This window comes from Larimichthys crocea, chromosome XXII (genome assembly GCF_000972845.2).
Source record: "Larimichthys crocea isolate SSNF chromosome XXII, L_crocea_2.0, whole genome shotgun sequence".
Taxonomy (NCBI): domain Eukaryota; kingdom Metazoa; phylum Chordata; class Actinopteri; family Sciaenidae; genus Larimichthys; species Larimichthys crocea.
Window position 1 is genome coordinate 10,979,034 of NC_040032.1, and position 21,814 is coordinate 11,000,847.

The window sequence follows — 21,814 nt, forward strand, 5'->3', positions numbered from 1 at the left end:
TTTCTTTATTTTTTTGCTTTAGTTGGAAACGCGCCATGCCTTTAGAAACCGAGGAAAAGAGGAGATGAAACAGCATTTTGATGGGAGCTGTTTGGCAAAAAACAAGGCGGTGGAGAGATTTAGAGAAAAATCTGGACTGCATGCAAAGAAGGGAGGAGGGAGGAGGGAAGAGTAAGGGGATGTGCAAACATGCACATCCCTATGGGCACTTGATTGCGATTCAAGCAAATGTCCATCAATATATCTGATTCGGAATACGAGGTGTGGAGGGTGGCTTGTGTGCGTTTGCAAAAAAAATCCCATCACGCAGACAAATCTAACTGTTAAACAAGAGGAGGTAAAGCAGAAGTAATGTATGCATGATGTTGCTAAGTAGAGCCGAAAAAACAACAAGCCTCCACCCCTCCTTCTGCCAACCCTCCACCAATAACACCCACCCTGGGACCCTGAGGGGCCCCCCGCAACAATACCATTACAGAGGTGGTCAGACTTCTGTGTGTGGTCAGCTAATAAAGCAATTGTCTGGCCTTGAAAAGAGGATTACTTTAATCTAGTAATGGCCGACGTCGTGCGGCCTATAGCAGCGGGGTAAGAGGGTCACTGAGAATTGGCTGAGAAGCCCATTGTAAAGCAACCGAAGCACCCCCACCACCCGCCTGCCCCGAACTGCCCTCAGCTGACCCTCTACCCCAATCAAGACTACTGTAGTTCACCCATCTGGAAAACCAAAAACACTCTTTAACTCGACCTCAACGGGAACGGGGTTGAAAGGAGGCGTCCGTAGACAATGGGTGCTACCACCCACCCACCCAACACTCACACACACACCCAACACTCACACACACACAACGCATTAATTATTGACCACTGCACTGGGACGGTGGCAATGAGCACCTTCAAGCATTCCTCACCAACAATAAGGCAATTCAAGTGAAATGTTAACAGGGTGATTTAGGCCGTGTTCAGACCCTCTACAGCCTCATCATTCAGTTCAATGTGCAGCACTGTCGAACAGAAATGTGCTGCAGAATCAAGTATTCATGAATGCCAGTTGTTAGTGGATGTTGTAATGTTGTAACTTTGAGAAGGAGAAGAAATGTCGTGACATCTTGTCTGAGCACCTGTTAATCCTCTGAATTCATGCATGGAGCACTAACATAGACCTCCTGGAACAAATCTTCATACCTGTCGTAACACACCAACACAGCCCCCCTGCATTAGTGTGGTATTTTGGGTTATATGATGTTAAATTTGCAGCTATAGTGTTCATTAAAACTTCTTCCAGTAATGGTGGGAAAATGTTTGCCGGGAGATGGATGGCTAAAAGCTAAATACAGAGAAGGAGAACCCTGACAGTTGCTTGTAAGTCTGTGAGCTCTGTCTATGCTGTCTCATTGTCTTGTAAGCCCTGTCAATTTTCTCAGTGGTGTATCTTGTTGTTTGCACACAATCACAGACACACACACACACACACACACACACACACAGCCCTGTCATTTTCTGCATGTGTGCGGTTTTGTTGTTAGGTCGCTGACTCCGACACTGTATACTTTCCCTGTTGGTTCCTGAGAGGTGAAGAAAGTGAACCGTCTGTCATCAGCGTCTTGCCTGTTGGAGGCAAACCAGTCTGGCTATGCCCCCCCACCGGCACCACCACCACCGTCACCTGTCCCTGACTGCTAACGCAACTTAGGGCGGAAGCCCAACCAAAGCCACAGTTCTTCCTGTCAAATGTATGTGAATGTGTTCACATAGCAGCAGCAGATGGTCAAGCCTTGTATCCTGCCTTGTGCCCAGCACACTTTTTACCCTGTTAGCGTTGCCATGCCTGTTCATACCCCTGCACTAAAAGGGGAGGAGGTGGCGGAGGTGGTGGTGGTGGTGGTAGTGCGATTGGGGGGAGGGAAGAGCAACAGTTCCAATTTTCCACCCTGTCAACAAACTCCAAAAACAGATGGATCTTGGAGCAGAAATCCATTTAGCTCCACTTGAATGACTTAAGCCCCCATTCAATGACCTTTTCTAAGTCCGAGGTGGGAGCACGTCTTAAGGAGAAATGAATCTTCTACAAATACGCACGAGTAGAAATCAATAAGCATTTTCCACAGCTGTTCATCCTCGTATTTACCATTTTCAGACAGGTCAAATATACCTAAATCGCCCTGAAATACCTTCTTTTTTCCCCTCAAATAGCTGATGGCCGGTATTACTTCAGCCATACCAAACACTCGAAGGTGAATGCTTTTGTCGATATAAAAGTTCCAAAGGTTAAATCATTGTGAGAAACGTCCTTTAAAACAGTCCCTGTGCTGGTCAAAGTCAGGGAATTGGAAAGACGATTGTTGGGACTGAGAAAGAAAAGAACGAAGACGCTCGTACTAAAAGCGCATCCAACAAGGCTGACAGAGAGTATCAAGCAATCGCTGAACACGCTGTCGCTCAAGAGGATTCTTTATATAACAGCCCCCAATATACAAGGAAAGAACATAAGCCCCTTATTTATATGCAGAGGGGGAGCCGTGTCGATTAACATAATGCTAATTTAACATTTACCACCAGTGATTTGGAGTACATTGATATTTTCTGCCACTCAAATATTAATTTTCCACCAAGTGCTTAGAAGTTGCTGCACTGGAGATATTGCTTAAATGTCTTGTTAGAAACCATCACCAGACTTCATCAAATTAAATCGTGATTTAACTTGACGGTGGCCATTGGACTGAGTCGTCCTTTAAGTACAATGAAATGCCAGATAACCAGAATTCTAACTTGACTCATGCAATCACTAGAATAAATTGTCTTATAATTAAAACGAGCTGGTAAATATGAGAATTGCAACAATTAGAAGTTTCCCGCCAATTACATTGTCCATTAAGTTGGGATACGATAATTCCGCTGGACCGTCCAGCAACTAAATGAAGTCGGGCCATGTCAATTTACCGCAATCCTCAATGTCCTGCAGCTACTGTGCTCTGCGCTGTCCTTTGAACAGGATGAAATCATAAATAGCCACAATCTGTCGTTCAATAACAAAATGATTTTCCCAATAACTCCACTGATTGGTTCAATAATTGCAACAAGCAAGTTGAGTGAAGATCGCTTTGATTCTTAGGAGACATCACCTAGCAGTTCAGCTTTAACTCCTACACTGATTTTCCTCCCACTGTTCTTTAATGTCCTCCATTTTTATCTGTGCTGTAATGATGCTCTGATTGCATTTGATTGATTGGTTTGAACTGTGTATTGATCGTGTTGGCCTCGTGCTCACTGTCTGTCATTAATGATGCCTGGAACTCCCCAGATGTTTCCTGCTTCTGCGTTATTTGTGATGAATTGGTGCTTTTGTTTTGAGCCGTGTCAAACTGTTTTCCATTTGTTGTCTTGTCTGACTTGTTTCTTATCATGAAGCATCCTCAGACCGACTTTAGGAGTGCATTACAAAAAAAACACAGGCTCCTCATTACTTTGAACGAGGTTGCTGCATTGGCACAGAGATCTGGCTCAAAAATACCAAGCAGTCTGGAAAAGGGTTTATTCTTGCTCAACTTCTCCTGTGCAGTGAAACATCTGGCGATACACAGATCAGCTACAGGTAAATCATGTATCCTTGTAGCGTTGGAGCCGCTGCTGTGATCACTTCCTAGTTTCAATTGTGGCCCAAATGGAGTATAAACTGCCGGGCAGTGTCTTTGTGTCTGGTAAGGCTTCAAACTAGACTTCCTGTATTGTATTTCTTTTCTCTTAATCTTTACCCTGAAGCAACACACACACACACACACCAAACAGCAGCCCCTTGTGTAGTTTTGCCTGAGGGCTATTGTTGGCCTCAATGAGCCAAAACAGGAGGAGGTCATTTGCATCCTGTAAGCCCATGAATAATGACTCTCAATTAATTACATTCTTAATCAAGATGATCAATTTTGTTTTAATGTCCTTAAAATAAGAAAAAGGGGTGAATTAAAGCTGTTGGAACTTTGGTTTTATCATGTTAAAATAAGAAATAAAACAATTAAAACCTGATGAATGTTAAATTACAACAAAGTCGAACTGCTTCAGTGTATCCATACTGCCCCCCGTATTTCTTTCCATGTGCGAACCCCCTTTACCTACACAGAAATATACATCCACACATAAGGTAACCATCGAGGACAGTCGTTTACCGCAGAGGGACTGGTGGGTCTGGCAGAACGGCGCCTGTGATCAGCTTCTCAGAGAGATAATGGGGCATGATTGGACACAACGGTTGGAGCAAAGGGGGCCTTTATTGTTCTCCGCGGCCCCCGTGGCCCCTGTGCTCCACTGTCGTTAAAGGGGAGGGGTTAAAGCGCTTCCTCGCACCACCTGTTGTCAACACCCCCCCCTCCCTCCATCCCTGAATCACCCCCGCCCCAACCCCAACCCTTCATCCTTCTGCTTTTGTCCCACTGACCCTTTATGACACACAGAGAAAACACACACACACACACACACACACACTCATGTCACACTCGCCTTTAGTATGGTCTAATTAATTCATTGCTATCCTCTGGAGGAGGTTTTTTTTTTTTTGGCTGGTGGGCCTGGCTCAATGACCGGCAGACGGCCGGATCATACAGAGGGGGTTAAGCCAGATCGAGGCCCGTGGCCTCACTCTGGCCATCTGATCCCACCCCTCCTCTCTTTTAAGACCCAGAATGGCCACTGGCTGGGTCCTCCACAAGGCTGGGACCTGCAATCCCATTAGTGAAGCATGAACACACCTCAGAGCTCTCACACACACAGATAGTACATTTTTACATGCACACAAATACGGAGCGGAGAGCTTGTTATCATCAAGCAACTGGCAATGTCACTGCTGTAGAGGTGACGGCGTCACTGCATGTACTTCCTCTTGGATCAGTGTGCTAATTATTAAACCTGATTCTTAAGTATGACGGTATGATGAAGCGTGATGACACGAATAAACTGAACAAGATATCTCAGCTGGGGGGGAAAAAAAGGCAGATTTGTGCAGAGCTGAGTAGGCTGTAATTGGAAAATAAAACTTGGCAGAGGCTGTCTTGACAAACGGCTCTGAATGGACAAAGTGTTTCAGACAGCTGGCAGAAAACATCGTCATGCTCCCGTGGATGCACAGGAATATGAAGCTGCATGCCGGTGGGACGTGTTCTCACAGATTCTGATTCAAAAAGTTTTCTATTTTTGTCTTAATCAGCCCGTCATGGTGTCAGCGATGACAAGGACGAGGACAAGGACACTGACTACATTTACATGCACACTCGATATGACGGTGTTCCAAATTTGATACAATCATGGAAACAGCACATCCCATTTAGAATTTGGATTTATTCAGATTTATGTAGCGTTTTCTAATTAAAACATGTCGGATATGTTTATTCGGATACCGTACACACACTAATTTTAAACATTATGAAAAGAAAGAATGAATGAAAGTGCATTAGTGAGTATTAGGCTGCATGTAAATGGGAATATTAATCTGAATTATCCATGTGAAAAGTCTTTTTCAGAGTATTTTGTTCATGTAACTGTGGTCAGTGATGACTGGTCGAAAGATAAATCTAACAGATAATATCAGTTCATTTAAAACAGGCTAAAGCGGCTCGCTCAGTCTCTTTTTACAGTGCACAGACTGGCATTTAGTCTTGAGAGTAAAGGTTTTCATTAATGTTATTTTAACATCATGTCACATTTTTCTTGATTAGCACCGACCGTACTCGTGATCCAGTGATTTATAATGCTCACAGGTCTGTGCAGTTCAGTGGTCACTTCAGCCGGATCCTGCGGGTATTGTTCAGTCTGTTGGTTGTTGAATGTACAGATCAGTGTGACTGCACTTCCACTGTGTATGACAGCATGCACCACAGAACTCCAATCACAACCCATATGGCTCCAGACCACTGGGGTTAATAACAGGGACAGAGGGCAGCTCGAGGAGAGCATGGACAGTGGAGGGGAGGGGGCAGAGGGGAACAGCTAAGGGGGGAGGGAGGTTGACTTTATCTTTTATCAGAGCCGACGCAGCCAATGCTTCTCCAACGCTATAACTCTAACACTGAACACCCTCAAATCATTTCCCCATTTCCAAATCCATAAACCCTGACATGCATTTTTCTGCACAGAGGTCTCAGTGATCAAAAACAGCATGACAGGTGTGTGTGTGTGTGTGTGTGTGTGAGAAGGAGATGGAAAGAGAAAGGACGATCCAAGTGGTGACAGTGCTGTTCAGCTGTTTCACCCACACTGGTGTCTAGGATTACTACGGCTGAGAAAGTTGGCCCTGACTACCGTTACAAAGACTTACGGATGTACACACACACACACACCCACACACACGCACACCCACACACACACACCACACACACAAGCTGATTCACACAAAGGAAAAGGAAGACAGAGGTTTCACCACATCTTCACCTGTTCATTCCTTAAATTCCACATGACAGCTGCCATCTTGCCTCCAAGGCTTGACCTCAAAACAACCTTTAAAAAAAAAAGTGGTTTGTGGGCATAAAACCCCTCAGAGGTCACTTTTATTTGAAATACCTCTGGCCCCGCCCCCAGAATCTTAGAAAAAGTACCTCTACCCCTCCCCTGTTTGCGTGAATATTCATGAGCCATAAAACCAGGCGGTAGAGACGTAGCAGGCATAATAAAAACGTCAGAGGTATAAAACACTCAAAGAAAGAGCTGCCAGGAGCTTGGGCAAGTCACTCTGAATGTCAAATCCCCACCCAGGGGTGTCTGGCCCGTTAGGTCTATTGTGCTTGACTGACTTTTATGCATCTGACATGAATTGGCCCCTGCTCTTGGCACATAACTTTTGTAGGCCACATTTTCGGGATCAAAGAGTCTCTTTTAATGCGTGAAATCGGAAAGGATCGAAGCTCGAAAACACAACGTTTGGGACGAAATATTCAGCCGAGTGGTATGTGATCTGTTCTTAATGGGAGATAATGGAATGTACAGTTTGGACAGCGCGCAAAGGGAGGGATTTTTTAAGGCTTACTGCTGGATGACAGCTACACTAACGGTACATATATGAATTTAGGCAACTCGTTTTTATGGTTCCAGCATTTCCTTTTGATCCCACGAGCTCTGCGAGTAATCTTTAATTCATGGTCATGTACCAAGATAAAACGGCACAACTACTGTAACCTGCCAGCTACATACCATCCGAGGTTAAACCTACTAAAGCTCGAGAGCTTCGTGTATCAGACATTCATTCATCAAATGTGTCATTAGTAATATGTGGAAACTGTTGCCGAGGTAACTAAGCAGAGCCGTCCCTAATGAGTTATTGAATGTCTGATTGTCAGTATAAATGTTTGCAAAGGATAAATGGTCGGCACTTTTGAGAAATGAGTAAGAATCTATTGAACGTATCCAGAAAAAAAAGATCATTTTTTAAAATAAAAAATGAATTTCTCTGAATGCCTTTTTATCTTACAGAAAAACATCTATCTTTCCCATAAGTAGCTGTGTCTATAAATTATTTATTATAATCATTTATAATTTAAAACCCTTGGAATGATATTGATCCATCAAATTTCCAAATAGTACGTGCGCGTGTACTCGTGGCAAAGGCCTAGGGAATGCAGTCAGTCCACTGTGAAATATTGCAAATTGCTAGATTGCCCAGATGATCAACGCTCAACCCGGTGAATCTTAATTTAATAATCTCTTGGGTTTTTATCTAACACCAGCGATAGTGCAGTTCAAATCATTTCTCCTCATGTCGGGACAAGGCACCGAACCCGTGTCCATCACACTCCGATGTTAGGAGCAATTCCAACGAGAGGTGTGGGAAATACGAGTGTGAGCTGATTACAATGCAGGGCTTGTGTGAAATACTTTTTGATTTATTTTTTTTAACCATTGGATTAGAGCACAGCCGGCTGAATCCAAGCTACAGCAGATGTTCTCCGTCAGTGAAAAGTCTACTTACACCAGCAGCACCGTTCTGAGCCTTCACAGGGCGTTTGATCTTCAAAAAGATAGATTTCGGGCGGAGTATCACTTAAAAGCTGAAATCCATAACTTTGCGCGCTTTCAAACTACGGCTGAGGTGATGGAGTGCCTAGTATTATTTGTTTGACCTCTGAGGACTCATTCATCAACCGCCGCTTCAATTGCACATGAGAAAACGTCTAGACGAGCCGTCTGTGGTAAAGGCTCTGTGCTCTCGTCCCCTTTAACACAGCGAGCTAAACCGTATGACTTGAAATACCACAGAACAAACCACCACAAGACAAACTCTGATGTCAGGTATATTTGTCAACGCTGCAGAAATTCTGGCCAGGTCATCCATACTGCGGCTCAGTGCCCTTCATCACCCTGCCTGTCTCTCAGCCTACAGCAGATGGACTGTGAAGGGGTTAAACCTCCTGAACCTTCCACCCTTCCCACAGTGTTGGCTCCCACTCGATACCAAATATACACACCAATACACAATGCGGCTCCCACTCAGTTCGCCCCCAGTGCTTCCAAGTCACAGGCTGGGGAGCAGCGACAGTGACACCATGCCACAAAGTGCCATCTTGCACCTTCTCTGGTTGCCATGCTGAGCCCCCTGGCAGCTCCAGGCGGGCTTGTGTGCCTGCAGGCCTTATCTCCGGCCCCATTGGTGCCACGTAGAGGGGGCTGGCAGGCGCTGGCACTGACTTGGCTTTGGCACCGGCCACTGTTTGTTCAATACAACCTCTCGCTCTCTTTCTCTCCCTGGAGGCAATGCTCTAAAAAGTGTGTTTGTGTGGTTTGTGTGGGTGTGCAGGGCGGACAGACAGACAGACAGACAGACAGTAAAACTTGCATTTTTCCCTCTTCCACCATGGATTAGGGATTCTTATCTGTGAGCTGTGTCCCTGTGCACGCGTCTGTTTGCAGACAGCTGCGCAGAATGTCACCTCCCGGAGGAACACAGCATTAGGAAAGAGGGCAACAGAAAGCTAGATACACAAGAAACCAGATGGACTGATCAGACGCGTGGCCTTGCAGAGTGAAAAGCACTGTGCAACCTTGCAGAGCCTTGTCTGAGATCCTGTCAGTGCCGGCCTACAAGGAAACGTCCAACTCTCTTGTTACCTTCAGGAGCTGCCAGAAATATCAGAAGGGTGCTGGCAAAAAAAATAATCAGAAAAACAGTGTGTCCTTTGCTTTGGGTGATCGCTATCCTAATGTCACGAAGTAAGAAGGAGTAAAAGACGACCTTTGCTCAGAACTGTGCAGAAAAACAGAAGAAATTGCTCGCATCTGTTGCTGCTCTGTCCCTTTGCTCTTTTTCATAACCAGTTCTATGAAAAGTGAGGCGCAACACCTCCACCTATTCCACTTGCTTGCTTTTCTACGGCTTATATCACAAATACCCTGCAGCTCTTAATGTTGATACCTAAAAAAAAAAGGAGCACGGTGAAAGGTAATTCTTCATGCCGCTCGAGGAAAGCTTTTAGAAAAAGGTGACGGACACACTGCACAGATCGCAGCTGTTTTAAGACGATAGAGAATGAATCATTGGCTGTTTTTCTACGGAGGAAGTCAGCCTGATTATTAAGTTAGAGAGGCTGGAGCCTTTCAGGAAAACACGATGCCCAACCGAAAAAAAAAAAGGTGTTTGACAGGAGTCTAGAGTTTCACCGTTTTTTTTTTACTGGGAACGGAGTTTGTTTTATCGCGTTCAGCTGGTTTGTGTTAGCGCTATGAGAAATTCCTGAGATAGTTTCTGTTTTAAAGGGTGGGTGATATTAGGAGAGGCCGGAGTGAAGGGATTACAGGAAATGTTTGAATCTTTCGCTGGTGTTTTCTGCTGAAGCTGCTCGCGGCGTGCTGCTGAGACTCCTCTTTGTCTGAATTAGCAGATAAGCAAGGACAACAGAGGCAAAAGTTCATTTTGTCTTTTAGTATTTCAGTCGTGTGACGTGGCTGATTTGTAGTCACACAACAAAGCCTGCCTGGATGCAGTACGTTTCCTTACATTACCTGCTGCTGCTGCCGTCAAAACAAAGTTAGACTTCGTGGTGATCTTTTAACATCGACGGTAATGGCCTAATCTGAACAGCAGAGATTTAATTGGCCCTATCTGCATTTCATTAAAGTGCAGAGTGATCCCAAACAGCCTCGCGATGGAGGAAAAAAATCAAGAGGTGTCTGCTGGAAGCCCATCTGACAGGAGTTTGTTGTATTTTAAGGAACTAACATCTGCTAGTGAGACGTTGCCAACCAACAGTGGCCTTTCCTCCCCCTCTCTGCAAGAACTTTTTTTTTTTTTTTTTAGCTTTCCTGTCCAGTGGCGACAACTGTTATCTTCTTTGCAGGAGCTAGCTGTCATCCATCTACATTAACAGGCTTGCTCACAGAGGCCCTGGTCACAACACGACAGAGGCCAGACTCTCCGGAGCGGGGAAAGGAGATAGGATGTAATGTCTGCGGCTGGATGACACAGAGAGAGAGAGCGGGGGGTCTCGGGGTGCAAACTGCCAAGAGATCTGACACCAAGGTCAGGGGTGGCGTCTTGAGTTAACTCAGCCGAGTGATGGCGATGATAGGAGACCTGAGAGTACTTTAAAGCTCCTCTGCTTTTATAGTGCGGCTAATAGCATTACCATCTATCTGTGATTTCATTTGTTTCTTATTACTGGAACTACATAATGCATAACATGATGTCTGACATCTGATATGTGGACAAGGACTGGCCTATCTACTGGACTACAGTATTGCACAACATGTGGCATTCGCTTTGTTCTGTGTGTGATCTTCTGCCCCTCTTATGGGCATTATCATGAGTGTGAAATGATTTATCATCATCTAAAATTCTCACACACCAGCCTAAATAGCAAAACTTCAAGAACACTTACTTGCCACCTCCAGCGATGCATTGCGACTGACCGCCTCGCCCAGGTAGTTTCGCGCCACGCACACGTAGACGCCCTCGTCCGGTTTGCTTCGCCGCCCGTGTACGATTCGCAGGAAGAAGAGGGAGCCACTGGGTAAGAGCATCCTGTGGGATCGAGGGTCCTCCCGGTCCGTCTCGACACGCTCGCCGTCTTTGTACCATTCCACCATCGGGGTCGGTCGACCTTCCGCCTTGCAGTTAAGGGTGGCGGGCTCGCCCTTGGAGACGATCAGGTCGGACGGGTGTTCTATGATGCGTGGAGCTGCATCCTCCAACCTGGGCCGCGATCCTGGAGAAAGGACGACACAGGGAAGAGAAAAGGTTCAAATGTGGTTTATCAAAGGGCAGCATTTGTGTCATTAGAAGAAGATGGAGAAGAAGGAGAAGAATAAGAGATGTGTCCGTCTCCTGATCAATCTCGAGCTGATTGGTTAAAGTTTGCCCATGACAAGTGGCGATAGACGGATGATTCATCCAATCACCTGCCGAGTACTTTCTTAAAAAATGCCAAACAACAACTTCCCAAATGGTTCTGTGTAACAAACCATGTTTGTCAGATTATAAGGTGCCAGCAATGGGACTGAAATTTAAAGTATTTTGTAGTAATTAAATAAACTCATCTCTGATCCGGAGCCAGTTGGTGTTTTAAATCTTTTTTTTTACAAAAGACAACAGACTGAACTGAATTTCACACATTTAATTGTTCGTTAACTGTTATTGAGAGAACACAAACGATACTTTCGCATTCACAGATTTTCCGGATGTAGTGTGATGAACGTGGCTGCACTTGGGTAGGAGTATGTACTATAATAAACAGTTTTTTTTTTAACATTATGTCGCTGCACACGAGAGGCGAGGGTGACTCAACATATAAAAACACACTCGGCCGTTCTCTCCGAGCCTCTCAAGCCGGGCACGTGAACAGCAGCAGGAAAAAAGAACACACACACATACACACACACTTTAATCACCGACAACACGGCTGTGTGAAATGAGCATGTAATGTAATTGCTCAACAGTTGCATCCAAAGTATAAATCAAGAGGACGTGTGAAATTACATGCCCTGAATTCTGCATCTATCAAACCGAAAACCAAATTCTCCAGCAGTGGAGGGGAAGCACGACGGCAGTAAATGTGGTTGAACTGCATTAATCAGGAGGGCACGGGGAAATAGGTTGACTGGACTACTTAAATATATCAAAACTATACAACCAACCAGTGCATATGTTTGTTCATTTGACTGGGAAGTGAAAATACCTTTAAACACATTTAAACTTGTGTTTTCTATTTAAGAAAATCGCTCTGCACAGCGCAGGTATATTTAAAATCCTTCTCAATATAAATGCACTGTGTTCGTAGTCGGTGCTTATGCAGTCTGCAGAGTCTCCAGCTTTGAATGTCTGATTGAAAGAAATAAATGAAGACAGAGACAGAAGCAGACGAAGACGGAGGCGAGGTAATTCCCACAGGTTTTTTCTTTTTCTTTTTTTTTTTTTGCAGGCTTTGAAATTGCTTTTTTTCCCCTCCCCTCTATCTTTTCTCTTCCTCCTCCAATTTGAATGACAGCATGTTGGCGGTACAATTATGTATGAAAAGCAATAACACAAACTCAAGCACCACGAGGCATAAGTGAAATTTCCCCCTGGAGAGCATATGAAAAAAGTGACAACCGCCGGTTGCATCGCGCCGGTGTTTTTTCAGAATAACCAAGTTTTGTTGGAGTAATGATTGTTGCAGCATTCATGACTTTGCAACAGGGTATTTTTGATTTGTCTTGCCTTCCCACTCAACCAGCGAGCGATGCTGTTTTTCACCTAAAACCAATTTTCCCTGTCGCAGTGTTGCATGCTTTAGCTGAGCCATATAGCAACGTGTTACACAACTTTTGTGCTTTGGGAACATTCACAGCGGGAGATTTGTGGGGCTGCTCGCGCACATAACAGGAATATAGAAAACATAAATCGCTTTGTTCAGCATTCAGGAGTTTTGTAGCTCTTGCATTACAAAGCAGAGTGTCGCCTGAGTTTTGTTTCTCTTCTATGACGCTGCTCTCGTGGAGTTCAGCTGGACTGATCAGGTATGGGCAAAGAGGCAGGAGCTCCTGTGTTCGCTCTCCCCGTTGGAAAGATAGCAGACAATTAGCCCTGTTTACTCAGAGATCTTGGAATCAGGTCTAATATGAGGGAAAGAAAAAGGTGATAGTGTTCTTCCCACAGGTGCGTGAACGAGAAGGCGTTCAAAAGGTCCAGGCTTTTCCTGATAACAACTGATGAGTTCAAAAATTCCTGCTCTCCAAGCGACAAATCCTCTATAAGGTTTTGGGGGATTAAGAAGTGCTTTCCGCTGATGGGAATATAGAGTTCTGTTTGATGGCCCTACTCTCAATGCAATTACATTCACAAAGATGGAGGAAGAGGAGGCTCTGAATAGGAGGAGATGGTGTTGTGGCTTTGAAGTTGCATCGAGTTAGAATCAAACAGCGGCCGGGTTTCTGACTGACATCACAGCGCAGCAGGATGTGTTATACCTTTTAAGGTGATATTTCACTGGCGTTAATGGAAAACACACAGCTACCCTTGCTTTGTCTGCTTCTTTCTTAAAGGTGCAGTAAGATTTAGGAGGCTGCGCTCACAGAATATGGAGAAAATGGAATATAATATGCATCATTACGTTCCCATTAGTGTACAATCACCTGAAAATATGAATCGTTATGTCTTTGTTAGCTAAGAATGAGCCTTTTCTATCCACAGACCTCTGTGACATTCTTTTGCACACAGTCCGCCGTGTTAAATGGACAAACTAAACACTGGCTGGGGCCTTTTGCACATTTAATGGCATAGCCGCCATAGTTCCTCCTTCATGCCAGGAAGGAGAGGGCGAGGTGACGCTTTGCGACCTGGAGCTACGGCGACAGCAAGATCTCTACGTGGTTGAAGCTGAACCTCGAAAAAACTGAACTGCCAAACCTACAATACACCATCAACTTCAGAATTGACTCCCTGTATCTCGCCCCTACCAGGGTGGTGAAAAACTTCACAGCATCAGAAAAATCAGGCCTTACCTAACTCAACATGCTACCCAACTCCTGACACAAGCCGTGGTCATCTCAAGACTAGATCACTGCAATGCCCTCCTGACAGGAAACCCCTTCAGGTGATCCAGAACGCGGCGGCTCATGTGGTCTACAACCAACCCAAAAAGTCACATGTACCCTGCTGCTCATGGAGCTCCACTGGCAGCATTAAACACAAATCGCTGATGCTCGGCTACGAAGTTGTTTCCGGTACTGCATATGTTACCTCCTCCTATGAACGACGCCTGGCTCTGCCACCCGTTCTTTTCAAGGCAATCCAAACTTTTCTAATCCGTAGTTCCCCGTTGGTGGAACCCACAACCAGTTCCTAGCAGATCAGGGGCGTCCCTCTCTACCTTTAAACCCCTGAAGACCTCCAGCTCTTTGGAGAGGGCCTCCTCTACAACACTAACAACAACTGAACATGCTAAATCTACCTCTTCAAGATTCCACTAAATCCTACATACTATATATATATATATTGTTAATAATCATAACTGACATATCTATCTGAATCTATTCACAATTACAATTAATTTATTTTCATTATCTTCCCAGACCACATGGTGACGCCTGAAAATGTCTTGTTTTGTTCAGAGATCTTCAGTCTCGTTTTAGAGGCAGTAATATAGTTGCGGTTACTTTCAGAAAATATTCCTGGGCTGTCAAATAAAACACTCAATTTAATAAATCAAATGAAGATGATGAAAAAGCCATTTTTTTCTCTCAAGGTTTCTCTCCTTTGGAATAAAAATGAAAAACAGTCATTATTTTGTTAAGTGCCTCTTCCCCCTCAAGGGCTCTTGGCATATGGCAGCATACTGTATATGTATCAAGGCTGACCCGAGTCTGTCTAGTCGGTGGGGGTTTGGAGTGGGGGGGTGAGCGTCTGTGGCGAGAGCTCAGCAGGACAGAGCCTTTAAGAGCTGACTCATAAATTTTACAGTGCAAGCTGGTTGGAACAAGCCATGTGGAAATGTAAAGCAAAGGCCTTTAAAAAGAGGAAGAGACCACCGTGTGTGTGAGTGAGCTAAATATCATCAAGATGACATCGAAGTGGCAACCGCTGAACAGCAACTCTCAAAGATGATATGCCTATCACCCGAGGAAATGTAGACTTGACGATCTCTACAAATAGAAACGCTCTGCCCCCCCGTTAAACATTCTGAAGGATGATGAGACATCTTCTGAATCCGCACTGACGGCACGATAACAACGTGGCTCCCTGCACAAGCTCCTTTTGTGCTGCTGCTGCAGGCCGTGCATTACGGTCGACAATGGGTACAGATCTGTGTGTTGATACAGACCGACTGTGCTGCCACACAACTCAAGGATATTTGAATCTCTGAGCTGCGTAGTATTCCCACATGCAGCTGCATAGCTCGCAGTCAGCGGCGATGCATGTAACAGATAAGGGCGGCAGCGAAAGATGAACTCAAAATCAGGTTAAATGGACAGCCGGTGTCTGGACAGTACATCTGGTTGCCTTGAGAAGGGTGTCTAATAGGAAAGTCTGGACCCTCTAAGGACCCATTAGCTCATGCCCATGGTGTACTAAAGCAGGACGGCAGCAACTCTCAAGGCTGCGTGTGAGATAATGAAAGCACAGGGATTCTGTAGGAGTCCAGCCAGTGTTGGACAAGAATGGTGCACGGAGAAAAGATGAATTACTGTCTAAATAGCAAAAGACAGCTGTAGTCTTTGACTTACAGATCTGATAGTTGTGAATGTGTTATCTTTCCTTTAGAAACACAACCTATATTTACCGGACATGGCAAATTAAAGGGGGAAATCTGCATTCACGGGTCTGAAAACATCAACTGGCAGGAAGTCTCATGACTGAGTGACTCATGTTTATCTGAGTTGATGCAAGAACCGGGTGTTTAGCTGCACTTACTGCATGTACAGTATGGATGACTGCAAAGGCAGTCGATAGCTTTATTTAGAACCTGGATGATTATGGGGTGAACACGCTGCAATATTGTTTTTCCGACGGTCTGCAGGTATAGCTTTAGAAGTTTTGAGAATCTTTGCAACTGACAACTAAAAGACTGGAAGTTCAAATACAGCAGCAGATTATTATTATTACCTATGTTGGCTCCTTCGTACCAATGGCAAACAGTGAGTCACTGCTTCAGGGATTACAGTATCTCCTAATATAAAATAATTGAATTGCTCTTGTAGTGTAATTATATGGTTGGATAATCCATCAGAAAAAGACAGAGTGCTATTTATTGTAATTAATTCTGCTCAGCAGGAACTTTTCCGACCCCAACCTACGGCGTGTCCAAACTGACAGACTCAAACTCAAAAAAAGGCTCATATGGTGCGCGCTATATATAGATTATATTTAAACATCAGGACAAAGTTAATTACTGTCAAACAACCTCAAAGTATTTTTAACTGTGGGAAAATGAGAGGAGAGAATAAAGCCAGAGAAGGTGACAGAGAAAAAGAGTGCACGAGACAAAAAAAAGAAAAAAGAATGAGAAATATTGGAGGAAAACAGCCGCGGGGAGCACAAACTCCTGCAGCAATCTCCTTTTTTATAATGGAAGATGGCAAAGTGCTGAGGCAGAACTTTTTTCTCATCTAGTACAAGAACAAGTGGCTTGGCGTGTCCTGCTGATATAAAACAAGAACAGAGGACAACTGCCAAAGATCGACAGTGGAGAGATCCCCCCTTCCTCTCCACACATCCCCACCGCTCTCCATGCCTCTCTCCAGGCCTTATTTCATCACAAACACAAGTGGGCTTTCATCCCTAAGCAGATTTACTACAAAAACATCAGAACAACACCCAGTAACTCAGCCACATTGCTCCGGTAATCTTAACTTGCATTTAAATGCTGCTACAATGGGAATGAGGGGGGGGTTCATCTATTTGCATATGACTGCTGGGCTGTTGACGTTGCTGCTTGTCAAACTGAGAATCAGGTATCAGGCTAAAACAGACACATTTTGAAGAATCATTTTCTATTGTAACAGCAGATTAGTGCAGTGAGTAACGATGATAACGCAGCTTCTTCTGACAAGAAAATAGCCAGAAATAATCACCTTCTAAAAAACGTCAACTTGTTTCAAGCATGTGATTAGAGATGTGCTCACTATGCTGCTGACAAAAGATCGTGACGGTTAATAATTGAAAAAAAAAAAAAAAATCAGGGAAAGTAAGCAATTTATGAAAAAGATGTAAGGTAGATGGAGGATGATACCTCGAATACATCTTCTGATTTGGAACGTAGAGAGTTGTGGAAAGTTCATTCCAGCGTAATTCCACCTGACAAGCCATCTGCTGTAAGTGACAGGCTGTTAAACCTTTTCCTACGTCTCTATAGCTCTGTAGAAAAGTGTGCGCTCACCCCTTTGCATCTTTGCCAGACTGCATTTCTCAGACTCAGACACTATTTTCCAAACACAGATGGTCTAATACTCAGATGACGGTCTGACTCACGCCATAGATCAACTGAAAGGTGCCTTATTTTGTCTGATATTTGCATAAGGCTCAAATCTTGAGATCGACCAAAATCCTCACACCTACTTACCAACTGTCTCACTGCTCATGGTCCAGAAGGCTACCCCACCCCACCCCCTATCCATCCTCCCCCCCAAAGCAAAGCCTTACCAGCTCATAGGGAACGTATGCGTCATCACACATATGATCAAAAATATTCTGTTCACTGCGGCACTGCGGGGGAAAAAGACATAAAACATGGCAGGAGCATCAAGCCACATCAAGTCCTTCACACAGACAGAGTGAGAAATGCTTTTCATACTCGGCTTGAAGGACTTGAGAATAAGTCAGAATACTGCTATATATCTAAAGCCTGCATGCCTTATCGCGGTGGTGAGTTGTGGTAAAAAGAAAGATTAAGCCGTGCTCTGGCTTAGCAACTAAAATTAAGGCTAAGCTGAGCTCACCCAAGATAACCGCCCTCCCCTGCCAAACTCTACTTAATGAAATACATAGATGTTAAAAGTCTTTTTGAGCTGAAACTCCAGTGGCAATAAAAGTACCTGTCACTGGTGAGCTGAATAAGTTCGTAATCTTTAAAAAGGACCGAAGAAGAGACCGGCAGGGGCGTAAAGATTACGATCAAAGAAGATTCAACCACTTTCCTATTCCCATCCTTCCCTCATCTGCAATTCTTTTTAACAGGCCGGCTCCCCTCTTACAGAATTTGTTGTTTTACAGCTTTGTCACCTCCTCCTCTCTCTCCCTCTCTCTCCCTCTCTCGATCTCCACCAAAGCCACAGGAATTGATTTGCAAATGTGCATTCAAAGTTAAATTGGCAGCGGTGAGGAAAGGCAAGCTGGAGTGCTTTTCTCTGCAGCCTCCCACTCTTTGACCCTGTGGGGACAACAAAAATGAGGCACTTGCATGAGAATACAGAGTGCTGGCCATAAAGAGACAGCCTCCTTAATTGAGCCTGTGTTGATGCTAAGCATCTAAAATGGGCAGGGTCAACTTTGCAAAAGGAAATTGGGTGTTTTTTTTATCATGTCTCTCTTGAGGCCATGAACAGATTCATGAGTAGGGGCTGGAGCTGCTTCTTGTTTCTCTTCCTTTAGAACAGGGGATTGTGGAAATTGGGGAGTAAAAAGATCCAAACTCCCACAGCAGCTCCACTAACCACTCTCTTTCATGCCCCCTCTGAGTATGGCCTCTTGCACTGGCAAAGCAGCTGAAATTAGTTTTTGGCTCGATGTTCAGGCGAGTTGACAAAGCAGAGGCAGCTTGCTGTAGATAGAGAAAACAGTGGCATCTTTGCTGGTCCAGCAGGAAAAGACCGTAAAGCCTAACAGACCATTTTACACAAAATGTTACTTATGATAAAACATAGCTGAGAGCTTTGGGAGTTGATTGAGCTTTGATTCAGTTCCAAGTGCCGAAACAATCAAATAATCAAGTCTTGGCTCCATGAAATGTCAGCATCGATAATGCGGAGGATGGTTCAGCTACACTATTCTCATATTTAATCATTAAGAGGACTTCGAATGCAACTTAGAGAAGCGTTCCCAAGGAGAAGTCCCGAGGACTTAAATACAACCCACTCCGGCGTCCTTCAAGTTATCGTAAATCCTGCCAAGAGTTGTCAGTTTGACTTCCAGTAGCCCGCCAGTAATAAGCATCGATTTTCTCCACCGAGTCCACCGAGGGGCTTTTTGGATAGGGCTCTGAAAGAACAAGAAAAGCAGCGACTGCATGTGGCGACTACAGTCTCAATCTTCTCTCAAATTTTACGTAAGTGTAAGTAACAGAAGGGAAAATCCTGGAGCGAAGAAGTCGGGGTAGATATGGGCAGCATCGACGACGCTTCAATCGTACTCTTTCTTAAATAAGGTCGATGGCTGCATGGTTTCTTATCAGTAATGACGGCACAGCAGTGCATGTGCGCGCTATCACTCATGTTAGGAAGGAAATCCTCGAGGGCCCTCCAGGACGGGCACACCACTGGTCGCGGGTGGCCTAGCACAGCTGCAGGGAATTGCCATTGGTTTCCTGTCCCACAGCAGTATATTAGATCCGTGTCCGCCTTACACACAGACACACACACACACACACACACACACACACACAGGCTGACTGCTATTTGCTCCTATCTGTCTTGACCACATAGATCACACAAGTCACTCCGAGGGGAGGAAAGGCTTAAGACCAGGACTTCCTGAACTCAAAAGAAACACAATCAAAGTTACCGAAAATAAACCGCGGTGGGTCATTTTTAATTTTTGTACAAACTGATAGCGATGAGAGTTGACAACCACGTCAGAGTTAACAAAGGAGATTTGAAGCCCATTTTTCATTCTTGAATTAAACTTGAACTAATCTATAAATAGAGTCTGGTTATAAAGTTCAACAACGAGCAATGACGGAGAGTTCTGACACACAGCGAACCATTCAACTTGCTGACAAGCTGCTTTGTCCTTCTCTTTTCAGTCGAATGAACAGAGTTCAGTGTGCTTGTACTTGATATAAAGTTTCATTGATCATGTTTCGTCATGATACACTGCTGCCACTGTCAAGAGACTAGACGATGAAATCCTAAAACAAATGGAGGCCTAATCATATATGAAACACTCAGAATGTAGAAGTAATTGTATTAGTGAAAGAGCCGTTATTTATGAGTGCGATAGCAGGCAGATAGATGTGCCCGACACATGCCGCTGAAGAGATTTCAAGGAACATTCTTCGCTCTGACGTATAATTAAGTTTCAGAAGAGCGAGCGATTTTGAATCCAGCTGCCTATCACTTCCCTAAATGCTACGAATGCTTTTGAGCTTTGTGGTGACATAACAAGAAGAGGAGGCACTTTAATTGCAGCAAAAGTCACATTTCTTTTAATAAGCACATCCCTTCAGGATATTATTGCACAAGCGTCAGCCATCAAAGCGGAGCTGCTACAGAGGAACAAATATCCCAAAAAGACACTCTAACTGCCTCCAGTCCCAGAGTCACTTTTTGTGTATCAACACGCCCATCACAAACTAACAGGTACTGTCCCTTTTCAAAAAGGAGCTGTCTCCCATCAGTTCCAAAAGCCAGCCATTAAATCATCTGCGGCAGCTGTCAGCATCACCTTGATACACCGCTGCAGAAAATGATCTATTATCAGTTGGCTCTTTCCTCACAGCGAGCTTTCAAGTGCCAGACTCTCACAAACATATCCAAACACCTCCGACAAAGTCCCGGCGGCGACAGCTGCAGCTATACCCACGAGGCTTTCCTTTTGACTCCGCGGCAGAGTTTTTGTTGTGCTTCTGTGGACGATAAAAAAGCAGGTAAACACAGATCTGGCTCGCCAGCTAAACTTGATGAAAACCATACGCTCAGACACTGAAGACACAAAAAGACGGGATGTTGGTGTTGTGTAAAAATTATTTGAAAACACTTTTGGTACACCATCCAGGATTATTGTTTGTGTGCAGACTTTCTCCAAATCAATTACAAGCAGGGGTGTTATTTCCATTAGGGATCGCTGTTCAACATGCTATCCTAAGACAAGATAAATCATGACCTCTGACCCTCCAATCTCCAAAATCCAGATGGGCGAAGATGTGAGTTCATAAAAATGTCACTTGTCTGGTTCACCTTCAGTTATTACAGCGATTCCAAGACGTTTCCCCCAACGCGTAAGACGCCCTACCTTCTTGGTGGAGGTTGTTGAGCCTGAACGCAGCCCGTGAGGAAGATAACTCTCCAGAAAAAACAGTCAGACTTTGTCAACACTGTATTCCAGGCCTGTGTGTGTGTGTGTGTGTGTGTGTGTAATAATAACAATGGAGTGAATTCTTCCTGTGGGGGATTAATAAACTCATTCTTATTTGTATTAATATTGAAGGTTAGGTTTAGAGTTAAGGGTGTGCAGGTTGTAATGCAGCAATGAGTGTATCTTTTCTGGTGTGTATTATGTATAATTTATTATTCTAGATGATATAAATGTAAAAAAGGAAAACAACATATTACTTATTCACACTGTTTGTTTATTCCAACTCTGCGTCCTTAAATTACACGAGCCCGAACGTCTAATATTTCTTATAAAAACAGAAACTGCTCACACTGTACCTGCAGTAGCCGTGCAGCTCATTTATAATGCTCTGTGAGACTGTAATGACTTATAGATTGTGTTTATATTATTCGACAGCACCTCCGTGGGAACCCATCTGGTTCCACATCTGGGATTTGCTGCTGCATTGGAGATTTACCATTTAATGACTGTGATGAATTATGGACTTTTACAAACCTCTGCTGTGTATTTTAGTCCAATTCAGGTGAAATGTTTGCCCATTATGCTTAATAAAGATTTAAATTATGGGCAAAAAGAAAATCACAAATACATCTACGACTATAA

General features: G+C 44.2%; 1 protein-coding gene across 4 annotated transcripts in view; it reads right to left on the reverse strand.

The window, feature by feature from the left end:
* robo3 (roundabout, axon guidance receptor, homolog 3 (Drosophila)) overlaps window positions 1–21,814 on the reverse strand; it is a 72,531-nt gene that overhangs the window by 46,018 nt on the left and 4,699 nt on the right. For all 4 annotated transcript variants that reach the window (XM_027273453.1, XM_027273451.1, XM_027273452.1 and 1 more), the window contains exon 2: window positions 10,848–11,174. In XM_027273453.1, coding sequence (XP_027129254.1) covers window positions 10,848–11,174 — 327 coding nt within the window. The remainder of the gene's footprint in view (window positions 1–10,847; window positions 11,175–21,814) is intronic.